The sequence below is a fragment of a genome, unplaced genomic scaffold (genome assembly GCF_019419815.1).
Source record: "Pyrus x bretschneideri cultivar Hongxiangsu unplaced genomic scaffold, Pyrus_bretschneideri_v1 Contig16, whole genome shotgun sequence".
NCBI lineage: Eukaryota > Viridiplantae > Streptophyta > Magnoliopsida > Rosales > Rosaceae > Pyrus > Pyrus x bretschneideri.
The window spans coordinates 590392-616864 of record NW_025999457.1 but is presented as its reverse complement, the minus strand read 5'-3'; the positions used below and the strand labels follow the sequence as shown (position 1 = coordinate 616864).

At 36.5% G+C, this 26473-nt stretch overlaps 4 protein-coding genes across 4 annotated transcripts; all 4 read left to right on the top strand.

The window, feature by feature from the left end:
• Positions 1-1704: 1704 nt before the first annotated feature.
• Positions 1705-4318, top strand: LOC103951109. Its single transcript, XM_009362392.3, has 2 exons — positions 1705-2873; positions 4101-4318. The coding sequence occupies exons 1-2, from the start codon at positions 1990-1992 to the stop codon at positions 4159-4161; spliced, it is 945 nt and encodes a 314-aa protein (XP_009360667.2). The 5' UTR covers positions 1705-1989; the 3' UTR covers positions 4162-4318.
• A 4789-nt stretch (positions 4319-9107) lies between these two features.
• LOC103934821 (DEAD-box ATP-dependent RNA helicase 47, mitochondrial) lies at positions 9108-11686 on the top strand. Its single transcript, XM_009344579.3, has 2 exons — positions 9108-9324; positions 9846-11686. Exon 2 carries the CDS (start codon positions 9902-9904, stop codon positions 11549-11551), a length of 1650 nt encoding a protein of 549 aa, XP_009342854.2. The 5' UTR covers positions 9108-9324; positions 9846-9901; the 3' UTR covers positions 11552-11686.
• Positions 11687-13474: 1788 nt separating this feature from the next.
• Positions 13475-20331, top strand: LOC103934824 (TOM1-like protein 3). The gene is made up of 10 exons (XM_009344582.3): positions 13475-13634; positions 14215-14365; positions 15004-15082; positions 15651-15749; positions 15881-15994; positions 17000-17145; positions 17995-18076; positions 18787-18872; positions 18951-19139; positions 19323-20331. Exons 2-10 carry the CDS (start codon positions 14256-14258, stop codon positions 19975-19977), a joined length of 1560 nt encoding a protein of 519 aa, XP_009342857.2. The 5' UTR covers positions 13475-13634; positions 14215-14255; the 3' UTR covers positions 19978-20331.
• A 1207-nt stretch (positions 20332-21538) lies between these two features.
• On the top strand, positions 21539-26449 carry LOC103951106 (TMV resistance protein N). The gene is given in 7 exon segments (XM_048580759.1): positions 21539-21681; positions 21806-22313; positions 22905-23994; positions 24139-24414; positions 24510-24838; positions 24840-25602; positions 25675-26449. Coding segments are annotated over 6 exon segments (3420 nt in total). The 5' UTR covers positions 21539-21681; positions 21806-21819; the 3' UTR covers positions 26143-26449.
• The last annotated feature ends 24 nt before the right edge of the window (positions 26450-26473 follow it).

The window sequence follows — 26473 nt, the reverse complement described above, 5'->3', positions numbered from 1 at the left end:
CAGACAACATAATTACTAGCACTAAGCAGGCAGAAGGAGCTTTTGCTGTTCGATATTGCCCTTTATTTCTTTCCTTTTTTCTCTTTTTATAAAGGCAACTACAAAATTAAAGTATGATTAGATTAATCAAGCTATAATAAACTACACTTTAAGATATATATAGACGTTACAGGATATCATTTATAGTAGCAAAACACAAAACCAAAAAGTCAAGAAATAATAAATTAAGACAAAGGAATGGGACATGCGGCTCATTTCAGTCCATCCAAATCTAAACAGCTATCTCCACCATTTAATACTACAATTCAAGCTTATTTCTCTTGTCTTAAAGTGTGAAGTTTTTAATTACTTACCATTACGGTTTAGTAGTATTTACTTGTAAGTAAAAAGTCTTAGATTTGATTCTTACAAAAGAAGAATTTAAATCACATTATTATGGCTCGTCCGTTGTGATGCTTTGTTCACTCCTCCACCCTCTTAGTATAGATAATATTACTTGTTCAAAAAAAAAAACATGTTAAGTTTTGTGTTAAACTCTCGTGGATGGTAAGTTCGACACTAAATTATTATGACATTCTAATTGTGTAGCTTAGCTTAAATTCATAACCTCTTCTTCTAAATGTATCATTAAAAAAAAGAAAACTAATGAAAAAGGCTTTAAAACTTTGAGTTTTAACGATAAAGACAAAATAAAGAATAATAGTACCATGATTGACTTTTTAGTGTAAAAATGTGATTTTTTGTTAAAATAAACAGGAACTTTTCGTTAAAGTTCCCTTCAAAAAATGAATATATTTTGATTGGAGCGATATTCTAATATAAAATAAATTGAGGTGTACTCAATTAAAGTTTGAAGGATTTTAAGTTATAAATTCATGGACTAATTGTTTAGCGGTATCTCATATATTGTTGAATACACCATGTATGGTGTTAGTACAACAACCCTTCATGGGGTTTGAGAGAGTTTTAATGAACTTTCATAGACTATGCAGATTTGAATAGACTCCCTCAAAATATAGCAGAGGGGGACTTGACTTCTTAAAGTCTAAATTTCACTATAAAATCCTCCAAATTCATTAAAAAATAATAATAATAAAAAGAAAAATCCTTCACATTTTCAAAAGCAACTAAGATAATAAGAGCTATAACTAAATGATCATCTCCTATCTCTTGATCAGACTAGTCTCGTCGTACCTGGGAGGAGGGAGGTTACTTGCTCATTAGGCGGAGGGTGGAAACTTCTGCTCCAACGGCTACTTACCTAGCTCTTATCTTGGTGACTCTTCCTCTTTCTAGGTTTTTGAATTTTAAAAGTAATTCTGATTGGAATTAAACGTTTTGAAGACTCTTCAAATTCTCAAGATTGACTATAGTACTTACATGATTTAATACAATAACTATCTAACGGTAAGATATAATTTATATGAATTTACGTATTTAACACAATCATCATTTGACGATCGAAATAATAATTATGTCACGGAGATGTAAATATTGTAAGAACTTGACTTAAACTCGAATAAATAAAAAATAAAGTATTGCTCAAACCGATTTATTTATTTATTTATTTTTAAGTACAATATTTTATTGAAATAAATAGCCTACAAATCTAGCAGAGAAAAAAGGAATTAAAAGCCTAATAAGTTAGCATCTTAGCTCCTCCTCAAAAGACAAAAGAAAAAGGAACAAACAAAGAGAAAATACAGAGAGGACAAGTAAGGTAATCACATCCACCCAGCACAGCCCCCATCTAGAACCCCTTGACCCCCTGCCTGATATCCCCATTAAAAACTTTGGTGCCAAGAAAATGACAAATACACCAAAAGAAAAAACGGGTCGGTGATAACGCCCAGCACCCACCCACCTGGCAATCCCTGCTTCAAGCACACTAACTACAACAACCCTACCCTTCACACAATCCCCATTTTCTTTCTTCTTCCATCACTTTCCTTCCATTTCCCCTCAAAATTTTCCCAGGAAACAAACACCATGCTTGATCCCAACACAAACACACATGAACACCCTTTCCTCTTCAACAGCGGCGCCGACGACCAAATTAAAGGGGACACAACAACCTACGATTCTTGGCAGGCCGTAAATTACGCTTCCCGGGCTCAGAAAACTGCTCAAAATTATGCAAACTACAGGAGTTGGAACAGCATGAACGCCCGTATCAACGTCGATACTACTCCTGCTGCCCCCTATGATGAGTCTGACTCGCCGCCGTTGTGGAAGACGACGAACCGCGTGAACAACTACCGGAGTCTTTCCCCGACTTCGAGAACGCAAGCGATTGCCAGAGGACAGAGGGAGCTGATGGAGATGGTGAAGAACATGCCCGAGCCGTGCTATGAGCTTTCACTGAAAGATCTCGTCGAGCATAAGTATAGGACAATGGGTGGTGCAGAAGAAGATCGAGATCAAGAGGAAGAAGATGATAATAGAAGTACTGAGAATTTGATGATCAGGATGGGAAATGGAAACGGAAGCGTAAACGAAAGGAAGAACAATGGTGCGAGAAAGAAAATGGTGATGAGGAGTGCGAGTATAGATAGTGGGGGGTTTCTTTTGAAGATGGTTTTGCCAATTTCTTTGGGGGGTAAGAAGAACAACAACAAGAGCATTAAGAAGAAGGGTGAGTGTTTGGCAGTGGGTGCAAATAGCAATAATACGAGTGCGAAGGTGTCTCCAAAGCCTCAGGGGGTAGATGGATCTGTGAAGGGAGTGGGTGTGGATAATGAATGGTGGAAGATGAAGAGAGTTTCTGTATCAGAAAGGAGTGAAAGTGGTGTTTCTAGCATCAATAGTGGGAGCATGAAAAGCAGCGGCAGCAGTAGCAGCAGCAGTAGTTGTAGCAGCAGAAGCAACAGCAGGTATGTTATCAATTTTATCACGTAATTTCATTTTCATTCGAGCGATATTCTAATTTAATCTAATCTAAATTTGAATTTTTAAAATTGGAGTTCGTATCACTTTTTAGCAAGTTAGTCCGGTAAAGGAAAGTTGATTTATATATTTTATTTTGAAAACCGCTCTCTTTAATTTTCAGTATTGTCTTCAATTCATCTTCCTTATTTCCATGATTGTGTTAAAATTGCAAAGCAAGTCATTTTTCTCGATGAAACATGGGAGTCTTGAGTTTATTGATTTCATGAGAGAAGTATTAAAAACTTAAAAACCAAAACCTATTTAAATTGGGATATTTTTAGTACGAGTCGTTATACAGTGAGTTTCTTGGGCAGTGCGTGCCGAATTCCTCTAAGTCAACATTTAGAAATTTTGGGTGAAGCGGAAAGTTTATCTGAAGTTCCTAAATATCAAAGTCTCCATTAACGAAAGAGAGAAAGGGGAAAGCAAGAAAGTAAAGCCATAAAACGTGTGAGAGTGGTTGAGTTGCATGTATCTCACTAACATTCTAGAAGCTGATTTGCCAAATGTCACGACTAAGATTGAAAGATATATATAAAGGATTGTTTGGTGCACAAGTTGTGCAAGTTTGGGGAAGGGGCCTTCTAGAATTTGTCACCATTACAAAATTGTTGTGACGTTTACAAAACATTATATTATTCTAGTATTTTAAAACTATGGTCAGATATTTTTCGTTTATGAAAAATTTCAAGGTAGGGCCTACAAAAATTTTAAATTAGTACAGACACCCTAACAACTATAAGTTTTATAAATAAAATAAATATAAGTTAACTTGTTGTATTGATTCTTAAAACTAGGATTATAAGAATTAAACTCAGAGGGTTTGATTTCTACGTATTAGAATTAAACTCATATGCCACCTTAGTGCAAGAAATTCCTTTTATATTATACCAATTGCTTTTATAAAGTTTGGAGTTTGAAGTGTTTTTCTTATAATATGAAACATTATATATCAATTTTTAGGCATATATATGTATATAGATGTTTTTATATTTAGTAGCACCATGACTTATAAATGGGCCGTTCGAATGATCGAATGGGTGACAAAATGTACACATCACTTTCAATCTTTAGTCCTACGCACCACAGAATATTCAACTCATCCTAATTTTTTGTCTTTAATTTATTTGGTTTTTTTTCTTAATGGTGTTTTTCTGCTTGAATAATTGCAGACGCAAGAGTCGCGGCTGCTGGTCGTTCATCCTGCTCAAGAAGAACAAGAGGAAGGATTGAATGGATTGCCTTGCCTGCCTTCTAGATACAATACAAACTGGAGATTAATATTTAATTAAGTGTTTAATTAAGTGTTTGTGTAATTACGTCTCAAATAAAAATATGCTTTAGAGATATAGTCGAATATTGCAAAAGAAAATTTGCCGTTGCTTGTGTATATTCTTGCAGTTTTTGGAAGAGCTGGTGTGTGTGTGTGTATATATATATTTTTTTTTCTTTTTAATTTTTTATTCCCCTTTGTTTAATTGGATTTATGTTCCGACGTCTACTTACTGAGAGGTGAGTGTTGCATTATATATATGATAGCAGTTAGATTCATTCCGTTGTCTTATTTTCCCATCCACGTTATATTTACATCCACTATAAAATGTTAAAAAATTAAAATGTTATTTTCCCACCCACTATTAGTCCTAAAATAACCCTTAATATATATATATATAATTAGAGATAAAAAATCACAGAGCTATGCTTCAATTATACGATGTCAACAAATCAAGATGACCTACATAAAATTATCTTTTACCTTTTCGACGGAAACATAATCATCTACTTATTCCATAGAAACATCATCTTCTAAGTTCATTCTTTTTGCTTTCTCTGAATGAAAGGAAATGGGAAGGATGAGTTAGGGTTTAAAGGAGACAAATCGTCTAAACAGAGCGTGAGAGTTATCATATCCAAACTTTTCTTTTTTATTTTATATATATAAAGAAAAAGTAATGCAAAATGGGGTAACTAAGGTCCTTATTAATCATTTTACAAATTGACAAATTTGTAATTAAAAAATTCATTAAAAGGTCGGTGGGAAGGATGAGTTAGGCTTCAACGGTTTGTAATGAATTAATATATATATATATATATTATATTATATATATATATGCTTCAACGGTTTGTAATGAATTATAGTTAACTAATGGAATATGATTGTGTCCTCTTATTATGGGGACTTGTCCCTCGATTTAAGATTACCGAACATTTATCGTTCAAATATCGTAGAAGGAACCATTCACTCTTTTTATAATTATTTAAAGATTATATCTGTAAAAAATCATTTAAGGTGAAGATTGTCTAGTCATCCATGTGTATTAAATCAATCAACGGTTTTGGTACCAAGCAGCAACTTCATGATGAATTGTCCATTTGTTTTATGCATGTGGATGACTAAACGATCTCCAAATTGATTATTTGTTGCAGATACAATTTTTAGATGATGATAAAGAGATTGAATGGTTCTGATTATGATGTTCGGATGGTAAAGGTTTGTTAATCATATGTGGAGGGACGAGCAAGTCCCCCATGGGGAGACAAAAGCACTATCCTTTACTAATTTGCTTCACCGAGGGTTCTCTTTTGTATCGATGTGCTCTTTGTGTTGTAATGCTATTGAATCTACTCATCAGTTGTTTTCCGAGTGCTCATTTTCTTTAGCAATTTTGGTGTAAGGCGTTAGCCTTATTTCAAGTTTTTGCGTTATTCTCCAATATTTTTTTTATTTTTTGTGTTATCCTTTTAGGCGTGGTTTCAGTACTCAACATCAGTTATTATGGTGGGGGTATGATTGAGACAAATTTTTACTCACTTTGGCAAGCTTAAAATTTTTCCGCTTTGAAGGAAAAATGTTTACAGTTGGTTAGTGGCATTTGCTTGCATGTTTGTGAGGTAAATTCTTGGGCTATGGGTTTTTTATGTTATACTCAGTTGATGAGCTTTGCATTCTCAGTGCGCTTCAAGTGCATGGATGACCTTTAAAGACGCACATAATTCACAAGGTTCTTTGACTTTCTCCTTGTGTTTTTCAAGTTAATGTTAACATTGGCGGTGAGGTTCTCCCGGCATGGCTGATTTTGGTGGTATTTTTCCTTGACCACTTGGGTCATTGTCTTGGATACTTTGCAAGATCTTTTGGCATTACTACTGCCTCAGAGGTAGAACTTAAAGCTATTATTCATGATGTTTATATGGCTTTGGAGAGGGGTTGGCATTCTTTTTGGATTGAGTGTGATTCTTCTTTAACAATACATTTTCTTTTTAATGGATCTTCTCAGGTGCCTTGGCGTTTATCAATTGATTGGAAAATTGTTGTACCATTCTATCTTCTATGCATATTCAGTTTTCTTGCATTTATTGCATAGGAAATTAGGTGGTAGATTGTTTGGCAAACTATGGTGTTGATCATGTTGGGGTTCATTGGTGGAATTCTTGTTTGTTGTGTGCAAGTGCACCTTTTGCTCATAATCTTTCGGCGCTTCCAAATTTTTGTTTCTCTTAGTAGTTGTCTTAATTGATTTTCGTTTCCAATAGTTTTCTACTTCTTCTTAGGGTTTGGCTTCATGTTCCCTCTAACTTATTGTATCTTTATTTTTTTTTCTTCAATGTATACTCACAATAATGTCTTTTTTCATGATAGTAATATTGGAGTGGAAGCGACATTGTTGTTTTGATTTAAAAAAAATTATTTACTAATGAGTACTACTATACAAAAATGGACAAGATGAAAATTTGTAGAAAAAATTCGTGAATTGGTAGCTAATAGTGTTGAGATCATAGTTGGTAAAATACACAAGAAGTAATACGTAATAAATACATATGGGTATTATTCGACAACTTTGTTAAAAATATATCTTGAAAAAGTCCAGCCATTTTTTAAGAAATTTAAAAATTAGTATTATTTTTAATAATATGTTAAAAATACATAGGGAATATATGAATTTTATGTGTATTATTTAAAAAAAAACATGTCTAAATAACGTGTATTAAATGTAAAAGTACGTAAATACATGTATAATCAATTCATATATCATATGTTGGAGTTAAAAAAAATGTGTAATTCAACGAATCATTAAGACGTGCACGGAAAAACATAAGTATTTTAAGAAAATATGTACATGTGTGTAATACGTGTATTATACACAAATTTACTAACTATGATTGAGAGTATCTAATATCGGATGATAAACTCTCAAATATATGAAGGCGCTGTTGAGAATAATGGTCATGTCAAGTAACGGAGCACCAATAACAGATCGTGCTTGCTGAATGTGTATTCCTGTTGTTGATTTCACAAGTATTTGAACCTATAGTATGTAAGATATTGTTGGCTTCTTCTTAGGAAATAAACGAAGGAAATTGTTTGAGCTTGGCTTAAAAGTTCATGAAGATGTTTTGTACGTAACTTGAAAGAAAATAATGATCTATGTTTTGAGGTAGGTAGGGAGGCACATATTTTTCTTGCCATAACATGCCACACTTGTAAGCATGGAAGGAGGAATTTGATTGACATTATAAAAAAAGAAAAAATAATGTATGGAAAACTGAGTGATGATTCCATCCTGCTCTGACCAAACACTAACTAATTATTGACACAGAGAACAAAATAATAATGTATGTGGTTGTTGCTTGACTACTTTGCAAGTGTTCAAAATAAAGCATAGAAATATAGAGAATAAAAGAGATTATAAGGAGCTTACTGATATCACAAGAATTATTATCATTTTTTGTCAAGGGCCTAACTGATGAGGATGAATCTCACATCCAAAAAAAAAAAAAAGAAGGAATTTTGTATGTACTTATAAGAAATTGAATTACTCTTCATATCGTCAATTACTTTTACAGTAAAATGTGAACTTTCTTCAATATTCCAATTACATGCACATGGAACAACCAAAGTAGTTATAATACAAAGGTAGCGCGTCTGCACTTGTCTTGTTCTTTATTTTTATCCTTTAATTATCTTTTAATTTGTTAAGATAAACAAATAAAAGAGAAAACCCGTATGACTAAATTGCTAGGATTATTATATTTCTCTATTTCCTTTATTATTTCGCAGATCAACTTGTTCTAGAACCTTGACAGCAAAATGCCATTCGCCTTTATTTTAGTTTGTTACTTTTATTCAAATATTCCAAGTATTTGGGGTGGGCACAATATCAATGCCTCAAGGCCGCCGAAGGTCGTGTCGGCCTAAGGCCGAATTAGGTTGAATATCAAAATGGTTTATTTGTTTTAATCGTTTCATTAATTTGGCCTCATAATTCTAAATTCCAACTGAATCAATTTAGTCTATGGATATACTTTGTAGCCTCGTTTGTTAGAGAGGATAAGCGACAATTTCTATAGTAAAACGAGAGATGTTAATCAATGTGATGGATTCCAAACACTTTCTACTCGATGTCACTTCCACACAAAAACACATCTCAAACACTTCTCTGTTGATCCAGATTAAGGCATGGACTTTTGGGTGCCTTGTTGCTAAAGGGTTGACGAAGGGAACTGCCGACAAAGCTTTTTCTATCCCTTGCCTACTAGAATCGGATCCCCTCCGGATCCAAAAGAACTAAGCCCACTCATCTAATGATTCGGGCTATTAAAATTTGATCAAATGGCTACAAACAGGGTGCCCTCTAAAAGTTATAATAATTGTAGCCGTTGGATCAAATTTCAATGCCTCGAATCATTTGATCCTTGGGCTCAGTTCCTTTGAGTCCATAGGTGATCCGGTTCCTTGCCTACTAATGTTGTTGAACTCAAAATGAACGAGCTTGGATATGCCCCTAGTAGCCCAAAACCTCCATCCACACCATAATTTACTCAGGAGTGGTTCTTTGTATACTCAAGTTTTGTCTCTGAACGTTTATTAATTTTATTTTAAAAAATGACTCTATAATCAATACAAAACTACCACAAATGGCTCAATAATTTCTTAAGGAAACCAGTTATTTTCTTTGGACATCAATAGTGTTTTGAAACAGATCCAGATCCTCTCTGAATCTTAAAAGAAGAGTATTTTTGAAAGTTTAGTAACTTATTTTGGATGTCCAAAGAAAGGTGTAAGAATAAATTGAGTATTCAAAATTTCAAAGAAACCAAGGTGTCTTGAGACGAAACTTTGATGTACAAAGAACCACTCTATTTATTTTCATAGTTTTTTTAGGATCGGAAGCCCAGCTGACCCAAGTCACCAAGCCCATCCTTAGCCATTCATAACCGTAGAACCTCATCCGTAAACCCGGCAGTTCTCTCCTCCCGCAGTCCCCCTTTTAAACCCTTTCTCAAGTGGAACTTGTGGTCCGAATCAGTTTCTTCCGCCCTTCCTATCTTCTTCTTCTTCCTCAGTTCTTCCTAGGCGGCTTCCATTCCGACGACGTAACCCGTTACCATTAAAAGGTATTTCTCCATTTCTAGTTTAGGGTTTGATTTCCAATTTGCTCTGAGTTGAGCTTCGCTGTGTTGCTGAATTGCTTCTGTTTTCTGTTTGTTGTATATATATTTGCTGCTGTAAATGTAATTCTAATCTTATCTGTTGTGTTGTCAAATTTGGAAGAACAAAATTTAATATTTGGACACAGTTATCTGTTTTGATTCTTTTAGCTTCCATTCTTTCAAATATTTCATGGATTATGTAGTATATAGATGCTAGATGTGTTACATTTGGTCATGAAATTTCTAATCCTGATGCTGTTTTCGTAAATTCGTACTAATTTAAGTTACTAATCTGTTCGTATGGTGCATTTTCCATTTCGTTTTAATGTCAGATGAAGTGTTTCCATACTTTTTACTGATCTGATTTTTGGTTCAGTAGCTATTTCCTGATAGTTATTAAGTATCTGTTAATACGATGTTGAGATACGTATTCTGTTTCGGTCCTATCATGTAATTCTTGTTTCATCTCAAATCCGAATTTCCAGCTCTGAGTTCAATCCGATGGTATCTAATTAGTAATTACTGGTGGGGACTATTAAAGATGCCAGCATTAATCTCGCCAAGGTTGCTCCTTTTTGGAGAGTCTCTCTCCTTGCATAGGTTTCCACATGTTTCTCGGAATGCTTGGTTCCATAGAAGTGTTTGTAGTCTGAGTCTTGCAAGTCTTGGCTTCAAAGGCGATCTTGAAACGCCAGAGAACGGGAAAATCAATGAAGTCAAGGTGCTGAAGTTGCTTACAGAGGTCCCGAAGAGTAAAGCCAAGGTGGTTAGAAGCCATGTAGTGAAGGCAGCTGGGCCACACAGATCACTTGAAATAGATTCGAGTATCTTTAATGCGAAGTCGTTTTTTGAGCTCGGCCTTCCACCTTTGTTGATCGAGAGGTTAGAGAAGGAAGGCTTCAAGACTCCAACTGATGTTCAAGCCACTGCAATTCCAACAATTCTTGAAGATCATGATGTTGTAATTCAATCTTACACGGGCTCAGGAAAGACGTTGGCTTATCTTCTTCCCGTCCTTTCTGAAGTGGGCCCTCTAAAGACGAGAACATCTGAGGGCGATGGTGAACCTGGGAAGAAAACAGATATAGAAGCAGTAATTGTGGCTCCTTCTAGGGAGCTGGGTATGCAAATTGTGAGAGAGTTTGAGAAGATATTAGGGCCTGCACACAAAAAAGTGGTGCAGCAGCTTGTTGGGGGCGCAAATCGAACAAGGCAGGAAGAAGCGCTGAGGAAAAATAAACCTTCCATTGTTGTTGGAACCCCAGGAAGGCTTTCGGAGATTAGTGCAGCTGGTAAGCTTCACACCCACGGCTGTCGTTTCTTGGTCTTAGATGAGGTTGATCAGCTGCTATCATTTAATTTTCGGGAGGACATGCACCGGATATTGGAACATGTTGGGAGGAAATCTACTGGAGACTCGCATGGACCAAAAGGATCACTTGCCAAGCGGGCTGAGCGTCAGACCGTTTTGGTTTCTGCCACAGTACCATTCTCAGTGATACGGGCAGCCAGGAGCTGGGGGCACGATCCACTTCTCATCCAAGCCAAAAAAGTCATGTCCATTGAATCTATTTCTCCAACGGGGCCCATTAATTTGTCAGGACCATCGACCAATTCCGATCCATCCCAAAATTTGCAAGGTCAGTCTGCAATACAGAGCCTACCTCCATCTCTTAAACACTACTACTGTGTCACAAAGATACAACACAAGGTTGATGCGTTGAGAAGATGTGTTCATGCTCTTGATGCCAAGTCTGTTATAGTCTTCATGAACCACACTAAGCAGCTTAAAGATACCGTCTTCAAGCTGGAGGCTCGTGGAATGGTAGCAGCAGAGCTACATGGGGATCTTGGTAAACTTGGTAGAACAACAACTCTGAAAAAGTTTAAAAACGGGGAGGTTAGAATCCTGGTGACAAATGAACTTTCAGCGAGGGGTTTGGATGTCGCAGAATGTGATCTTGTTGTCAATCTGGACTTGCCCACTGACTCAATTCATTATGCACATCGAGCTGGTCGGACTGGCCGGCTTGGCCGGAAGGGCACTGTCGTAACAATATGCGAAGAGTCACAAGTTTTTGTTGTGAAGAAGCTGCAGAAGCAGCTCAGCGTTCCCATTGCAGCTTGTGAGTTCACAGAGGGCAAGCTCGTTATCACCGAAGAAGAGAAGGCTATACCGGCTCTGAGGTGATGATACTTTGCTACTCTTTTCTTGTATACTGATTGCACTGCTGCAACTTTTGAGTATTTGCAATTAGCAAAGTGACTAATATAGTTTCTCTTGTCATTAAAACGAATAATTAATATAGTTATGTTTTGAGACAAATGAGAGGTTGATAAACCAAGGAACTAAATCATCCAAACTGTTACTTCTCGTTTGTTGACAGTTATCTGAAAAACGTAAAATAGTAAATCAACGTTCAAGATGCTACAATCCTTGTTTATAATGAGTTTTGATTTTCACTTACAGTAAATATACTCCGAAACCGTAGGCGGGGCTTTTTAGAATATTGCCATTGAGCACCCTTTACAAATCTCCATTCTGGAACTTGAAGTGAAACACTTAGGGCCTTGTTTGATAATAATTTTGTTTTTTGCTGTTATTCAGCATTAGTTCGATTCCAATCCCCGACCACTTGGTAATATTCGGTTGATATTCTTAATTAATTCTGTTTAGACTGATGGAAGTTATTGGAAGGAGAGTTATTGTGCGTCGAAAGAGAAATTTTTGAAATCAAATTCTCTGCAATTTACTTTGCTTTTTCTGTTGATGAACTTGAATGAATATCGGTGGCTTACTGCCATTTGATGCGAAGAGACCCCAAGTTCCAAGCATTGGCTTCTGTTACCACTCGCAACAAGTACAACTAGCCTTCACAAAGTCAGAATTCATCAATACTGCAAATTTAAAACGTTTTACTTACAAATGAAAAAAATGTTTCAACGAATTAAATATTTTATAACTGACAATGACTCAATTAAATATGTTATAATTGATTATTATTTAATATTCGTTAACAAAATGTGAGAGAAAATGTTGGAGGGATGAACAAGTTGGTGGGATGAGGCTGACCGCTGACCCAGTCAACCATGGTATCATATTAGGTTTAGTTGACTTTTATTCCACTCCACACCCAGAGCTCAAAGAGTTCAACGCCAATACCGATACAGCCGTTTCCAATCCACCTTCATGTGGGCCCAGTCGCCACTTCCGAAATGCGTTCACCGTCAGGATCATTCGCAATCAAAGAAAAGTCTAAACAGGAAGCGCCTAGGAAATTAAAACTTCCAATTCACATGGGAAGGAAACAAAATTTAAAGAGAAAATGTTGTTTACTAGCATCATGCAAAACCAATTATATTTTTAATTCTTTTGGATTCTATTTCATCACAAATCAAGATTATTGTAAGATGTTTCATTTTGGCTGAAGAAAATTAATTAACAAATATACATTCGTTTAGATATGAAAAATAAACTTGAAATTTAAACAAAAGTAATAACTTTTAAATTATCATACATCAATTGTCATTGCCGTTTATGAATATAAAAACCTGAAATTTTGTGTGGCTACTATTTCTTAACAAAATAAATTCGCGTGCAAAAAAATTAAAATTCAAATTAAAATTCAAAGAAAGCTTTTTTGAAAGAGAAAAGGACCATGGCTACAAATCTCATGCACAGCAACCATGCGGGGAAAGTTTAGACTAGTGTTTCCACAAGCTATTTTTTTTTACTTTCTACGCACTCTTCTCAATTTTTTTAATTATAAATTGAATGAGATGAAGAACATGAATAAAAAAATTAACAAAAATATGTAATAAATTAAAAAAGTGTGAATAACACAATCTAAAATTTAGACTTTAAAGTCAAATTCCACATAATCTTATTAAAAGTAAGTTTGTGTGGATAATAAATACGAGACTGCACTAACTTTTAGTCCAGTATAATAAAGCTTAATGACGGCAAACAAACGCATTAGTCCCGGAAAATTCAGCTTTGCTGTAAAAATAAAAAAACAAGAGACTTTTGTCTTATAATTTATTTTTGTAGGCAAAGTTAGTCACAAGTATTGGTTCTAATTTCTTAACAGCAAAGGCTGACGCAAGTAAACATTACACCAAACAAGCAAACAATCCCCAACACAGAGAAAAAGAAAAGCGAGAATTCCCCAACGAAAACCCACTCCCCTAATTTATCCCAATTTCTCTCCTCAAATTCTCAAATCTTGGCATTTCGGTCGGTTCTGATTCTCTTTGATATTGGGTTTCCACAGGTACGCTTTTTCCCCGAGATCCTCACCCAAAATACTCAAATCCTCTCATTCCTTTCTCTTATTCTCTGATCGTTTGGTCAACTGGGTTTAAGCACAGGACCATTATCTTGCTAATTCGAATCTTGATTTTCAATTTTAGTACTAATATCCAATTGGGTTTTGCTTGTCTGTGTTTTATGGGCACAAATTTTTGTGGGTTTCTTGATGTGGGACTTGGATTGGTGTTAATCGTACTTTGTTGACGATCTGATTGCTTGTTATTTTGACTTGGGATACGTATTTGTGATGGGGATGAGCAGATGGTTGAATTTGTTTGGACCCTATTTGTTTGCGATTTCGGGTTTTTAATATTTTCTGGATCAATTTTGTAATTGAATTGTTATTTTCGTAAGTTTTGTCTTGGTGGGTAAGAAATAATTTGTGGAACTTTTGGAATTGAACAAGATTACTGACATCGAGCTAATTAGTGATAGCCTGACAGGTGTCTTATGATGTTCCGTTTCTAGCATTTATTAAGTTCTTTTACATCACAAATGTCAGGACTGTACATAGTTGAACTTGTTTTTGGCTTCTGATTTAGGAAGTTTTAAGGACAAAGACTTGTGTGAAGGGGATTACGACATGGCTGGTAATGCTGCGGCCTGTGCAGAGAGGGCAACAAGTGATATGTTGATTGGTCCAGACTGGGCAATAAATATTGAATTATGTGATATTATCAATATGGACCCTGGGTATGATTACTTTGTTTTCCCTCAATTTCATTTTTTAGATTGAATATTATATATAGGTATATCCACCCGTTTGGAGTTCACATTTCCTAAATTGTTGAGTACGTTGAATCTTTCTGAAATATTGATGTCGTAGTTGTTGGTTGAAACTTTAAAGTGCTCATAGCTTATTAAGTGGTAGTACATGGATAGATTCATCCTAAATGTCCAACAAGAGAAACATTTCTAAATGGATTCTAGGATATGGTAAAAACATCTGATGTCAAATAACATTCGCCAATTATGTTCTATGTTCATCTCTCTCTCTCTCTCTCTCTCTCTCTCTCTCTCTCTCTCCCTATGTATATATATTTATGTATTCATATATACATGTGCATGCACACACACACACGAAGTTTAATACTTGGCTCCTGATAGAAGAGGAGATCTCCTCCTGAAATGGAGATGTGGCTCATCTCATAAGGAAATCCTGTCCTCCTGAAAAGTAACACTTGAAAAATTGACAGGGTAGTAGAATGCTTTCGCTGCATTGATTTGGGATGAACTGGAAACTTCGTAGATTATTTTTCCCATAGAATCTCTTTCCCAATTTAAATATTCGGAATGCTTTGTTTTGCCAATGAACTGGATTGAACTTTCAGGCAAGCTAAAGAGGCCTTGAAGATACTCAAGAAGCGCCTGGGCAGCAAAAATCCAAAAATACAACTCTTGGCTCTTTTTGTTAGTACTATTCCTTTTTCTTTGTGAGACTTTCAGTATTTTTTGTGTTATTTCTTGTAATGTTTTTGCATCTTTCTTTTAAAATATTAAATTCATGATGTAAATCTTGTGGTACCCTTCCCATCCCAAAATATTCATACTGATAGATCATCGATCAACCTTAACTCAGAGAAGCCATGAGAGAGCTCGAAGAAAGAGACTGACAAATGAATTTCAATATTATTTCATAACTGTTTTTCTGTTACTTACAAACCGAGCTATGTAGCAACTCTCCCTAACTATTTTTATCCAATTACAGCTATACTAACAACCTTATTATAACTTTCACAGCTCAATCACTCAGATGATGACATCTGGCACAATCACAATTGCTCTATAACCACTCTTAGCTACTAGTAATCCCATTAGAATCCTAACACATACATTTGAAAATGTCAATAAATTTGTGATTTATGATGGACCGGTTGTGGTTCAATGATTGCCTTGCATTAGCGTATCATCAACACAAAACAAGCTATTTCTGAGTAATGATGTCTTTTTCCTTCTCCTAATTTATTATTCGATGCAGGCATTGGAGACTGTGAGCAAGAACTGTGGTGAGAATGTTTTTCAGCAGATCGTTGAGCGTGATATCTTGCATGAAATGGTCAAAATAGTAAAGAAGAAGGTGCCGCATTTCTCTCCCAACCTTTTGTTTTCTGTTTTCACTGACTTGTTGCTTCCTTTTTTCTTTCCAGTTTGTGCATGAATAGGATACTAACTGTCTTTCTGCTTTGTTATTCTAATTTCATTATGCAGCCAGACTTGAATGTTAGGGAAAAGATACTAATTTTGATAGATACATGGCAAGAAGCTTTTGGGGGACCAAGGGGAAGATTTCCCCAGTATTATGCAGCATATAATGAATTGAGGGTAATTGTTTTATCGCATTTTTGTTATACTCATTCTAAGCTTTTGTTTGTAATCTGTACTATGTATACTGCCTGTGTACTTGTGCTGTGTTCCCATGGAACTATCTTGCTAATTTTCGATTTACTAATCAAAGTAGACCGTCTTCTATAAAGTATTTCCTTTTAAAACTGCCTTATAGGATGTTTCTTTCATTATTCGAAGAATGGATATAGTATATAGAGAATAGAATCATGTTGTTATATATTTATGATATCACCAGTCTGAGCCGGTCCAATCATTGACATTCTTTGCTGTCATTGTTCTTTTGAGTTGCTTATTAGGCAATGTTTTTAAACATTTCTGTTTAATCATATGACCTAGTCAAGTTAAGATTAACGGGTAAACATGTTCAGCCCAAGTGCCTTCAGCTTTGACAGAACATAGTAAATGTTGTGAACAATGGAAGTAATAGTGATCTTGCAAACCCTCCTCTAGTGCAAGTCACTGCTAGAGTCCCTTATCACATCAGTCTGTTGGACCAATATGATAGTGATGTTAGTTTCTATTCGGGTGAACTGAGTTTATCTTTTGGGGTTTTGAATATTGTATGACCAATTGAGTATTTTATTTTTGGGATTGGTTATTATGCTTGAATGACTATTATTATTTATATGTGGTCCTATTGGGATTTCTTATTATACTTGAGTTACACATTAGCACTTCAACTTATTAGTATTGCATTATTTATATGCTTCCTATAAGATTTCATGTCCGAGAGGCTTATGCCTTGCCTTGTCTGACAAAAACGCAACTACACCCCAGCTTTCACACAATTAGATTTCAACTCATTTACCTTTATACCTTTTGATGATGTTTAATAGGTCCAAAATAACATTTCCATCATTTTGGCCAGCAATACTTAGATATAAGCTTGCTATTCAATATTTAGTATAACTCTGGATTTTAATTATGTTCTCTTTATTCTGCTTCGTCTTCCCCCTAACCCTCTTAATGAATAACCGACAGTCTGCTGGAGTTGAATTTCCACCAAGAGAAGAGAACAGTGTACCAATATTTACTCCACCCCAGACCCAGCCAGTAGTTCCTCCTGTTACATCATATGATGATGCTGCCATTCAGGCTTCTCTCCAGTCGGATGCATCGGGCCTTAGGTACTAGCTGAGAATATGGTTTTCTTGGAAACATACATTTTTTGGTTCTTTTCAGTATGGTATTTATTCCCTGTTCAAACAGTTATTGTTTCCTTCACATGCCTGTTTGTCACAACTATAAACTTGCGTGTTGATTGCATGAGAGAGGTTAAAAATATTTGTAGGCTATTGGAAAATGTCCCAGGATTAAACCCCTCAATATGGCATGTTCTACATTATGCTGTACTGCATAAATTGGCGATTCGATTGTTTCTCTTTCATTTTTCTTCTTCTTCTTCTTCTTCTTCTTCTTCAAAGAAAAAAAAAAAAAATTATACCTTTCTCATTATCAAATTTGATTGTGTTGTGCATGCTTTAATACTGCAGAAAAATTTGACTATATATCTGAAAGGCCTTAACCTTGTCATTCATCAATTCTCCCCTTGACATGAGGATGTCTCTTACGTCCTTACTATTATAAATCCCGTCAGTCCTAGGGTCTTAATCTTTAATAAAAGATGTCAGTCGGCATCGATTTTTTATGCTTGTACAACTATTTCAGCTGCTGCTTGTTGAATGTCATGATCCGTAACTGTAATTTATGAAAGAATTCATCCTTGCTTGATTGAATTTTGTGCTAATAAGAAAATCAAACAATAGACTTCAAATCTTTTCTCCTCTTTGTATGGTTATTCCATCTTTCCTGAATCCCCCATAATTACCTATACATACAATTCAAACGTAATGATATTGTAACAGATGCTATCTTTTTTTTATGCTTTGGGATGCTTTTTTATTTTTGGTATAAATTGTATGAATTATTATTGAAGCTATGATAGATCCATCCTGATTGGAACTGTCTTTAATCAGCTTGCCAGAGATTCAGAATGCTCGTGGAATTGCAGCTGTGTTGATGGAAATGCTTAATGCCTTGGATCCTAAGAATCCTGAGGTGATATATTTTCTACCTTACTTTTTATTTCTGATTAATTTCTTTCCGAAAGGGTATTATTAAAGGATAATTTCTTATTTATGTTTTTCTAGAAATATTTTTGTTGAGAGGCCATTGATTCTATATTTTTGGTTTTTGTGTGCGGAGTTATCTAGCGGTGAAAGTTTCATATGGGACTCTTACAACAGTAGAAAATTCTGAAAGTTGTATGTGGTCAATTGTGGAGAATGTTTATGGTCCATACTTTTCTTTACTTATGCACTGTATGTAAATTATTTGAGGAGAAATATTGATAACAAAACTTTATTTGTAAGGCTAGTTATCCAGAGGTGAAGGAGGCTAGTAATTGGGTGTCAATTACTGTGATTGTAAAAATTTTTGAAGTTGGGACTTTTAGCAGGGTCGGAATTAGGTGGTTAATTACTCGAAACTTAGTACCTTTAAGGGCAGGGGAATGGGTGAAATAAAAACTTGACGGAGAAATATAGAACAGTTGAGAGTGATTTGCTTTTTGGTTTAAATACCGTTCCGTAGTCATTTTAACGCTCACCCATCTGAGCCCTTTTGTTCTCCCTCTTTTCTCCCATACAATTCCTCTTTGGCTTTTACTAAACAATAAAAAATGAACCAAAATCATAATCTTACCATCTGGGCTCTTAATATGTGCAAATTTAATGGTCATAAATGGTCAAAATGAAATACTATGGCAGGGTTTGAAGGAAGAAGTGATTGTTGACCTTGTTGATCAGTGCCGTTCATACCAAAAGCGTGTGAGGCTTCTTGTGAATGAGACTGCGTAAGTGATTTGATATGGATTTGAGTTCTACTCATAGATTTGATGCAATAGTGACAGTTGTGGTTGCTTTCCTCTCAGAGATGAGGAGCTTCTAGGTCAGGGATTGGCACTGAACGATGATCTGCAGCGTGTAATTTCTCGGCATGATGATATTGTGAAGGGAACTACAACTGTAGTAAGAGGAGCAGAATCTTCAGTTGTGCCACTTGTGAATGTGAACCATGAGGATGATGAGTCCGAGGATGAATTTTCCCAACTAGCGCACAGGTGATTGTTAGAGGAGCACTTCTAAGTTTTATTTTGTATTGTCGTTTCATTCTCACTTGTTTTTGTTTCTACCAATTTTACTTGTATGTGTGTGCTTCAGAATATGAATATTGCAAATTCTGTTAATTTTTTACTTTTAATATTCTTATCCTCTTTAGTAAAATTCAGTAAGATGCATTGCAGGTCATCAAGAGATAATTCACAAGGACAGGGCCAGAGATCAGCCAATGCCAAGGCTGAACCTGTGCAAGTCAGCCCACTTCTTCCTCCTCCACCGTCTTCGCAAAGGCCAATCACTCTGGGTCCTGGTGTGATTGATTATCTCAGTGGAGAAGCCTACAAATCTGAAGGATCCTCTGCAACATCACAATCCACATCCTTTGCAGCTCCCGTTCATTCCAGCTCCACCTCACGATTGACTCCACTATCACCCTCACCCCCTTCTTCCCAAAACACAACTCCATCACCTATATTCACTGGAAAGCCTGTATATGATGAACCAGCTCCAAGAAGCAAATCTATAGATGGGCTACCTCCTGCTCCTTGGGATACTCAGTCTCTGGGGAATCCTCAGTCTCCTGGCAAGGGTCACTCTCCTGTCAGCCTTCCACCTCCGCCTTCCAGGTATAACCAGAGACAACAGTTTTTTGAGAAACAAAGCGTTCCAGGCAGCGGATCTGGTTCATCTTATGACAACTTAGTGGGACAGACTCAGAATCTCTCCCTTAATTCGTCTACCCCAACAAAACAAGTAAAACAGGAAGATGCTCTTTTCAAGGATCTAGTTGATTTTGCAAAAGCCAAGTCGTCTTCTTCAAACCCGAATAGGTCATTTTGAGTTGTGCCCATCAGCGTATCAGTCAGTCCGGCTCTGGACCTTATTCCTCACTTACACACATATGAGATCATGAGATTACCTGTTGCTAAATAAATATTGGTAGGAACTTTGTCGGTTTTGGTTTGTCTATGCTGTTTAGTTGGTATATTTCCGAGATGTTAGCGGGCATTGCATATAATTTAATGTATTGATGTACCTTATTGTTTGATTTCTTTGATCTCGGCTTGTTTTTAACGGTTGGCCAAATTTTCCTTTCTTGTTTGTGTCTTTGTTGTATGTATGTATGTATCAAATTGTCGTACCAACCACATGGACTCGAGATGTTGAAATTTAATATTGGCGGGTTTGCATTTATTGTGGGTTAGTCCTCTCCTCTTTACAAGCAGCATTGTCTCTGGAGATGTAGCATCTTTCTCTTCTTGCCCGGTTGCTCGCCAGAAATCGTTGGCGGGTGATGGCTGAGGCATACATCGGAAGGTTCTTTGCGTTCTGTTAGAAGTGTGTAAAGGCAGTGCCCATGGTCCTTTGTTTGGCCTGCTGATTTGGTTTCTTGTTCGCTCTCCCTTGAGATTTTGATGATTAATAGTTTTCCGAAAATGAAAAAAAAAAAAAAAACAAGTTAATATGGTGTCATTTGTTTGGGTCATTTCACAATTTAATCATTCTTTTGGGTAATCAATACAAAGTCGTTCGTGCAAAAAATTACCTAAATTGGAATGATTCAGCCCTTGATTATCATCGTGACATTTTATTGTTTACCAATTACCATGTTCGTTTGCTTAAAGTGTTGCAGTTAGCAGATAAGTAAGCAATGATCGATTTGAGTGAGATTTTACATGAATAATCCTTATTCAATGGTGGCATGCAAAATGATCCGTTTGGATCATCATGAATCTTCGTGAAATGTGCTCAAATGTGTAGCTAGAAACGTATTAGCTTACTAATAAGTTAGCGCTTCAAAATGATCGGTTTAGACTATCAATATTTTAAAGGAGTTTACAACACTCAAGATAAATTTAAGTGTGTTCATTTCAGATAAAGTAGTTCAAGAAATTTCAGGTGTATTTCTGGTTTGCTATCAAAAAGTTTTTGTTAGAGTTACTTATTTTTGTTCAAACAACACCGTTGTCTAAGTAAACGCACTGGGTCAACTTAAAGAAAATTAAATTGTGTGTTTCTGGAAGAAAAGAAGTGCATGCGATTAAATTTTGTGTTTGTTAGAAACATTCAACAACGGTGTGCTCTGCAATAGTATAAAAATGAAGAGATTATATTCATATATTTTAAATTATTTTTTTCACATCTTTTTAATATTTTCTACATACCACTACCATTTGATAAATACATATTACAAAGTTAAAAGGAGGTAGAATACGTAATTTGAAATGTATGAATATAATCTTGTAAAAAATAAAAAAATAATAATGGACCTACACAAAAAGTAAAAAAGAGGGAAAGTAGAGCTTACGCGGTTTGACCGTCGGATAGAAGAAGCAGTTGAATCACGTCCGTCAAGCTTACTCGGTGAAGTTTCGTTGGACGACGACGCCCACCGGGCAACTCGGTGTACCTAAGCACTGATTGGACTTGACGACATACAGACAGACTTGTAGCAAGTACACAGAGACGAAGTGTTTCCTTTTCTCTGAAGGACCTTCAGCCCCTCTCATGCCCAATCTGACTTGGTTTTCTACATACACCCAGGTTATTGATCATCTTTCTGAGTCATGGTTATTTCTGTTCATGTTATTGGCTAATATAATATTATGAATGCTGAATTGTTTTTCTGGTCATGTTTATGCTTGAAAAACTAATACCACCATTCCAGTTGGCTTGTATTCAATGGCATCGAGCACCCAACGAGCCACTTCATCTCTTCCTTCAGCCCTTGAATGGAAGTACGATGTCTTTTTGAGTTTTAACGGTGAGACGCGGTTAGGTTTCACCGCCCATCTACTTAAGGAATTGGAAGAACAAGGAATCACAAGAACTTTCTTTGATGAGAAAGATCTTGAACAAGGAAGGAAAGTTTCTCAACTCTTCCCGGCAATTGAAAAGTCGAGGCTTGCCATCGTTGTCATCTCTCCAAAGTACGCTTCTTCAAAATGGTGCCTGAACGAACTCGTAAAGATTCTTGAATGCATGGAAGAGAGAGGGGCAGTTATACCAGTTTTCTACAAAGTGGAACCCTGCGATGTTGGAGATAGGTCTGGGAGTTTCGGGAACGGCTTCACTGAACGCGCAGAGAAGCATAAGGATGACAAAGAGATGGTGGAACGATGGAAAGCTGCCTTAACAAAAGTGGCAAAAATCAAAGGGTGTACTTCAAAGAATAGGTTGGCATTACTTGTGTTTTCTCTCTTTCACTCAATTCAAAAGCTTTCGCAAATCAGCACTTGACCCTTCATTCTTGCTATTTTTCTATAATTCGGTTGAGTTTTGCTGAAGTCCAGTTCAATTCGGCTAAAGCCTGATGCATGAAAAATATATGATAAGTTTTAGGAAAATCGTAGAATTCATATCATTTAATTTTTGCACAGTGATGAAGGTGCTTGATAACCACTTAATCCCATAACTGCACAACTTAATGAGGAAACATTGTGTCCTTGTAGACTTTGTTTAAAGTTCCATCCTAGAGAGTCTTTCTTTTTACCATATATTTGGTCCATTTGAGAGTATAAGTGGAAAAATTTGATCCAGTTAAGAATTCATATGTTTGAAATCCAATACTGCTGCGCTTTTTTGTCCTCCCCTTTTCCTAAACCGTCTCTAATTTGGTCCAATACCAAACCACCCTCTTATAAATGGACGCGGAGACCACTTGGTACTATGGCTTCAGGTGGACGAAAACAAAATAGTCTCTGGCTCTTTTATTTCTTTGTGTATTAGGTCATATCTTGAACATTGTCTTTGTTTTTTTCTTGTAGAGTAGAACCAGAGCTCATCCAAAAAATTGTTGAAAATGTACGGAATGAAGTAGGACCTTTATCATTGGAGCCTGCAGAAAAGCTAGTTGACATTGATTCGAAGCTGAAGGAACTTGATGTGCTTTTAGAACTAGAGTCAAATGATGTTCTCTTTATAGGAATATGGGGGATGAGTGGGATAGGTAAGACAACCCTTGCCAAAGCATGTTATGAGAGGATTCGTCATAAATTTCAAGCCAAAAGCTTTCATGACGGAGTTAGAGAGGATTCTAAGGCACACAGTATGGCCGGTGTACAGAGGAAGCTTTCCAATAGCCTTATGAAAAGAAATATACAAGACTGGGATGCCGGTGAAGCTGCCAGATGGAGAAGTTTCTTACTCGAGAAAAAGGTTCTCATCATTCTTGATGACGTGGACGATAGTAACCAGTTAAGAGAGCTATGTGAAAAGCCAGCTTGGTTTGGTCAGGGGAGTAGAATCATTATTACAACTAGAGATGAACGCTTGCTAATTTCTCATGGTGTAAAAAAAGTATTTGAGGTGCCGGAGCTGAGTAAAGTTGATGCTCTTAAACTTTTTAGCTTGAGAGCCTTCCGTAGAGAGAATCCGCCTGAAAGTTATAAGGCTCTGTCTGACAGTTTTGTGGACTATGCCAGTGGCCTTCCATTAGCTCTTGAAGTCTTGGGGTCTTTTTTGTATGGAAGAGATCTAGATGCATGGAGCAGTCAATCGCGTAAACTAGAGGGTGATTTCACATTGGATGAAAAAATTATGAAGATTCTTATAACAGGTTACGAGGGATTAGATCCGCAAGGGAGAGAGATTTTCCTTGACATCGCATGTTTCTTTAAAGGAGAGGACAAAGATCGAGTATCTGAAATACTTGATAGTTGTGGTTTTAATCCAGGTATTGACATAAATGTCCTTATGGAGAAGTCTCTGATAACAATTTCAGACAACAGGGTGTGGATGCATGATTTGTTACAAAAAATGGGTCAAACAATTGTTGCTCAACAATCTAAACAACCTGGTGGACGAAGCAGATTATGGCTTTCTAAGGACATCTTTCATGTTTTGAAGGAAAAAACGGTAAGAGCTTACCTAATACGTCAAATATAAATTAATCTAACAATTAAGAGGCACGTAAAAAAAAGTTTGTTTTACTCATCTTCCTTTACTTATAACGTGCATATTATACTGCAATTCACTTGTTTTTTTTTTCTTGGTTATCAGGGGACACCGACGGTTGAAGGCCTTGTCCTAGACTTGCTTGAATCAAAAGAGGTCAAATGCCATCCTGAAGCTTTTTCTCAGATGGTTAATCTTAGATTGCTCAAAGTCCATAACGTGTGCCTTCCTGAAGGCCTCAACAGTCTCCCTAATTCCTTGAGATTTCTTGAATGGATAGGTTATCCTCTACAATATCTCCCATCAGGATTCGACCCGGAAGAGCTTGTTGAACTTAGTATGTGTCATAGTAGAATTAAACAGCTCTGGAATGACAAAAAGGTATACACCTACATTATTATTTACCTTGCTTGTTAGAATATATTTCATTACCTTATTTGAGTTTTCTGGATCTAATTATTCTTTGTTTCTTGTAGACATTACAGAGTCTTGGCAATTTGAAAATCATGAAAGTTAGTCATTCCAAAAGTTTGACTAGAACCCCTGATTTTGAAGGGATTCCTAATCTTGAGAGATTAGATCTTGAGGGATGCGAAAGTCTAGTTGAGATTCACTTTTCCATAGGAACTCTCAAAAAGCTTTCTTTCTTGACTCTTAAAGATTGCAAAAGTCTCGAGCTTCTTCCGGATGAGATTGAAATGGAGCACCTTGAAGTTCTAGTTCTTTCTGGCTGCTCTAGCGTTAAAAAGATACCGAATTTTGTGGAACCCTATGGAGCATTTATGGAAGCTTTCTTTAGATGGGACCGGTATTGAATGTATACCTTCATCAATTGAACATCTAACCAGCCTTTCTTTGTTGGACTTGAGAGATTGCAAAAATCTGAAATGTCTTCCTAGTGCCATTGGAAATTTGAGGGCTATTAAAAGTCTTGATGTTTCTGGATGCTCAAATCTTGCCACATTGCCAGAAAGCCTCGGGAAATTAGAGTTTGTGGAGAAGATTAATTTAAGTGGAACTGCTATAAAAGAATTCCCATCTTCCATTGCCCTTCTGAAAAACCTTAAAGCATTGATTTTTCGTGGAATGGAAGGGCCATCACTACGACCATGGTGTACGTCGCTCCCTTTTAGATTAATGCCAACAGGGAGCCTTCATCATTTCTTGCCTTCTCTATCAGGCCTTTGTTCCTTAATGGAATTAGACTTAAGTGGTCACAATCTTTGTGAAGGAGCCATCCCCAATGATATTGGCTGCTTATCGTCTTTGGTATCATTGAACTTAAGTGGAAACGATTTTGTTAATCTTCCTACAAGCATTAGCCAACTCACTAAGCTAGAGAATTTATACTTGAGTCGTTGCAGTAGGCTTCAACACCTTCCAGTTCTTTCGTCAGATGTGGATTTACAAGTAACTGCAGATGGTTGTACTAAACTGGAAATGCTGGAATGTCCCTCAAATTTGGGCAAATTGAATTCATCATGCTTCAATTTCATCAATTGCTTTGGAATGCTCGAGAAAGAATGCTACAATCATATTACATTTACCATGCTCCAAAGATATCTTAAGGTGCTCTCTCTCTCTCTCTCACTCTCTCTCTCTCTCTTCTCATTGCTTGACATCACTGTTTCACCTGTACAGGGAGTCCCTTATGCAGGAGACAGATATGAAATTGTGATGCCTGGAAAGGAAATTCCTGGGTGGTTCACTCATCAAAGGCTGGGAACTGAAGTAAGCGTCGACCTAACTCCGCAATGGCGTGATAACAAGTGGATGGGATATGCTCTGTGCGCTGTATTTGAAGTTTATGGGAGCGGATGGGAGCTCTCTGGTGTTTTGGAAGTCAATGGAAAGGAAGAGTACCCTGCGCCTCTACTATCTTCGGATGTCCAGCCCGAGTCAGATCATATTTGGCTACTCTATGTGTCTCGTGGTATAAGCTTTGGTACAGAGTGGCAAAACAGTTGCAATAAGTTAAATTTTCATTTCAAAAGCTCAGGGCCCTGCTTGGTGAAGAGTTGCGGCACTCGTTTGGTGTACGAGAGCGATGTGGAAGAGTTGGACGACATAGGGACCCAATCCAGTAGCAAACGGAGAAGGACCTGGTGAAAGTGGTAGATTGAGGGGTGTACGTTGGCCGGCTTCGCCAATGTGTTTGGGTTCCCTCATTTGTAATGGCAAAGCAACGAAGATGGAGTATGGTCGCCTAAAGTCTAACCACGCAACATCAAACAAGTCAAATCACAAATCGACAATTGAATCCTGGTTTGCCAATCAACGAGTTTTTGTTTTTTATTTAAACACCACCGTTGTCCAAGTAAATGCACCGTTAATAAGCAAACCAAATTTTTTGGTTATGTAATAAAAAGACGGCAATAGACATATCAAATTCATGCCAAAAGAATTGGAAGTGGAACAGGAAGGACACAAGTAAGTTTGG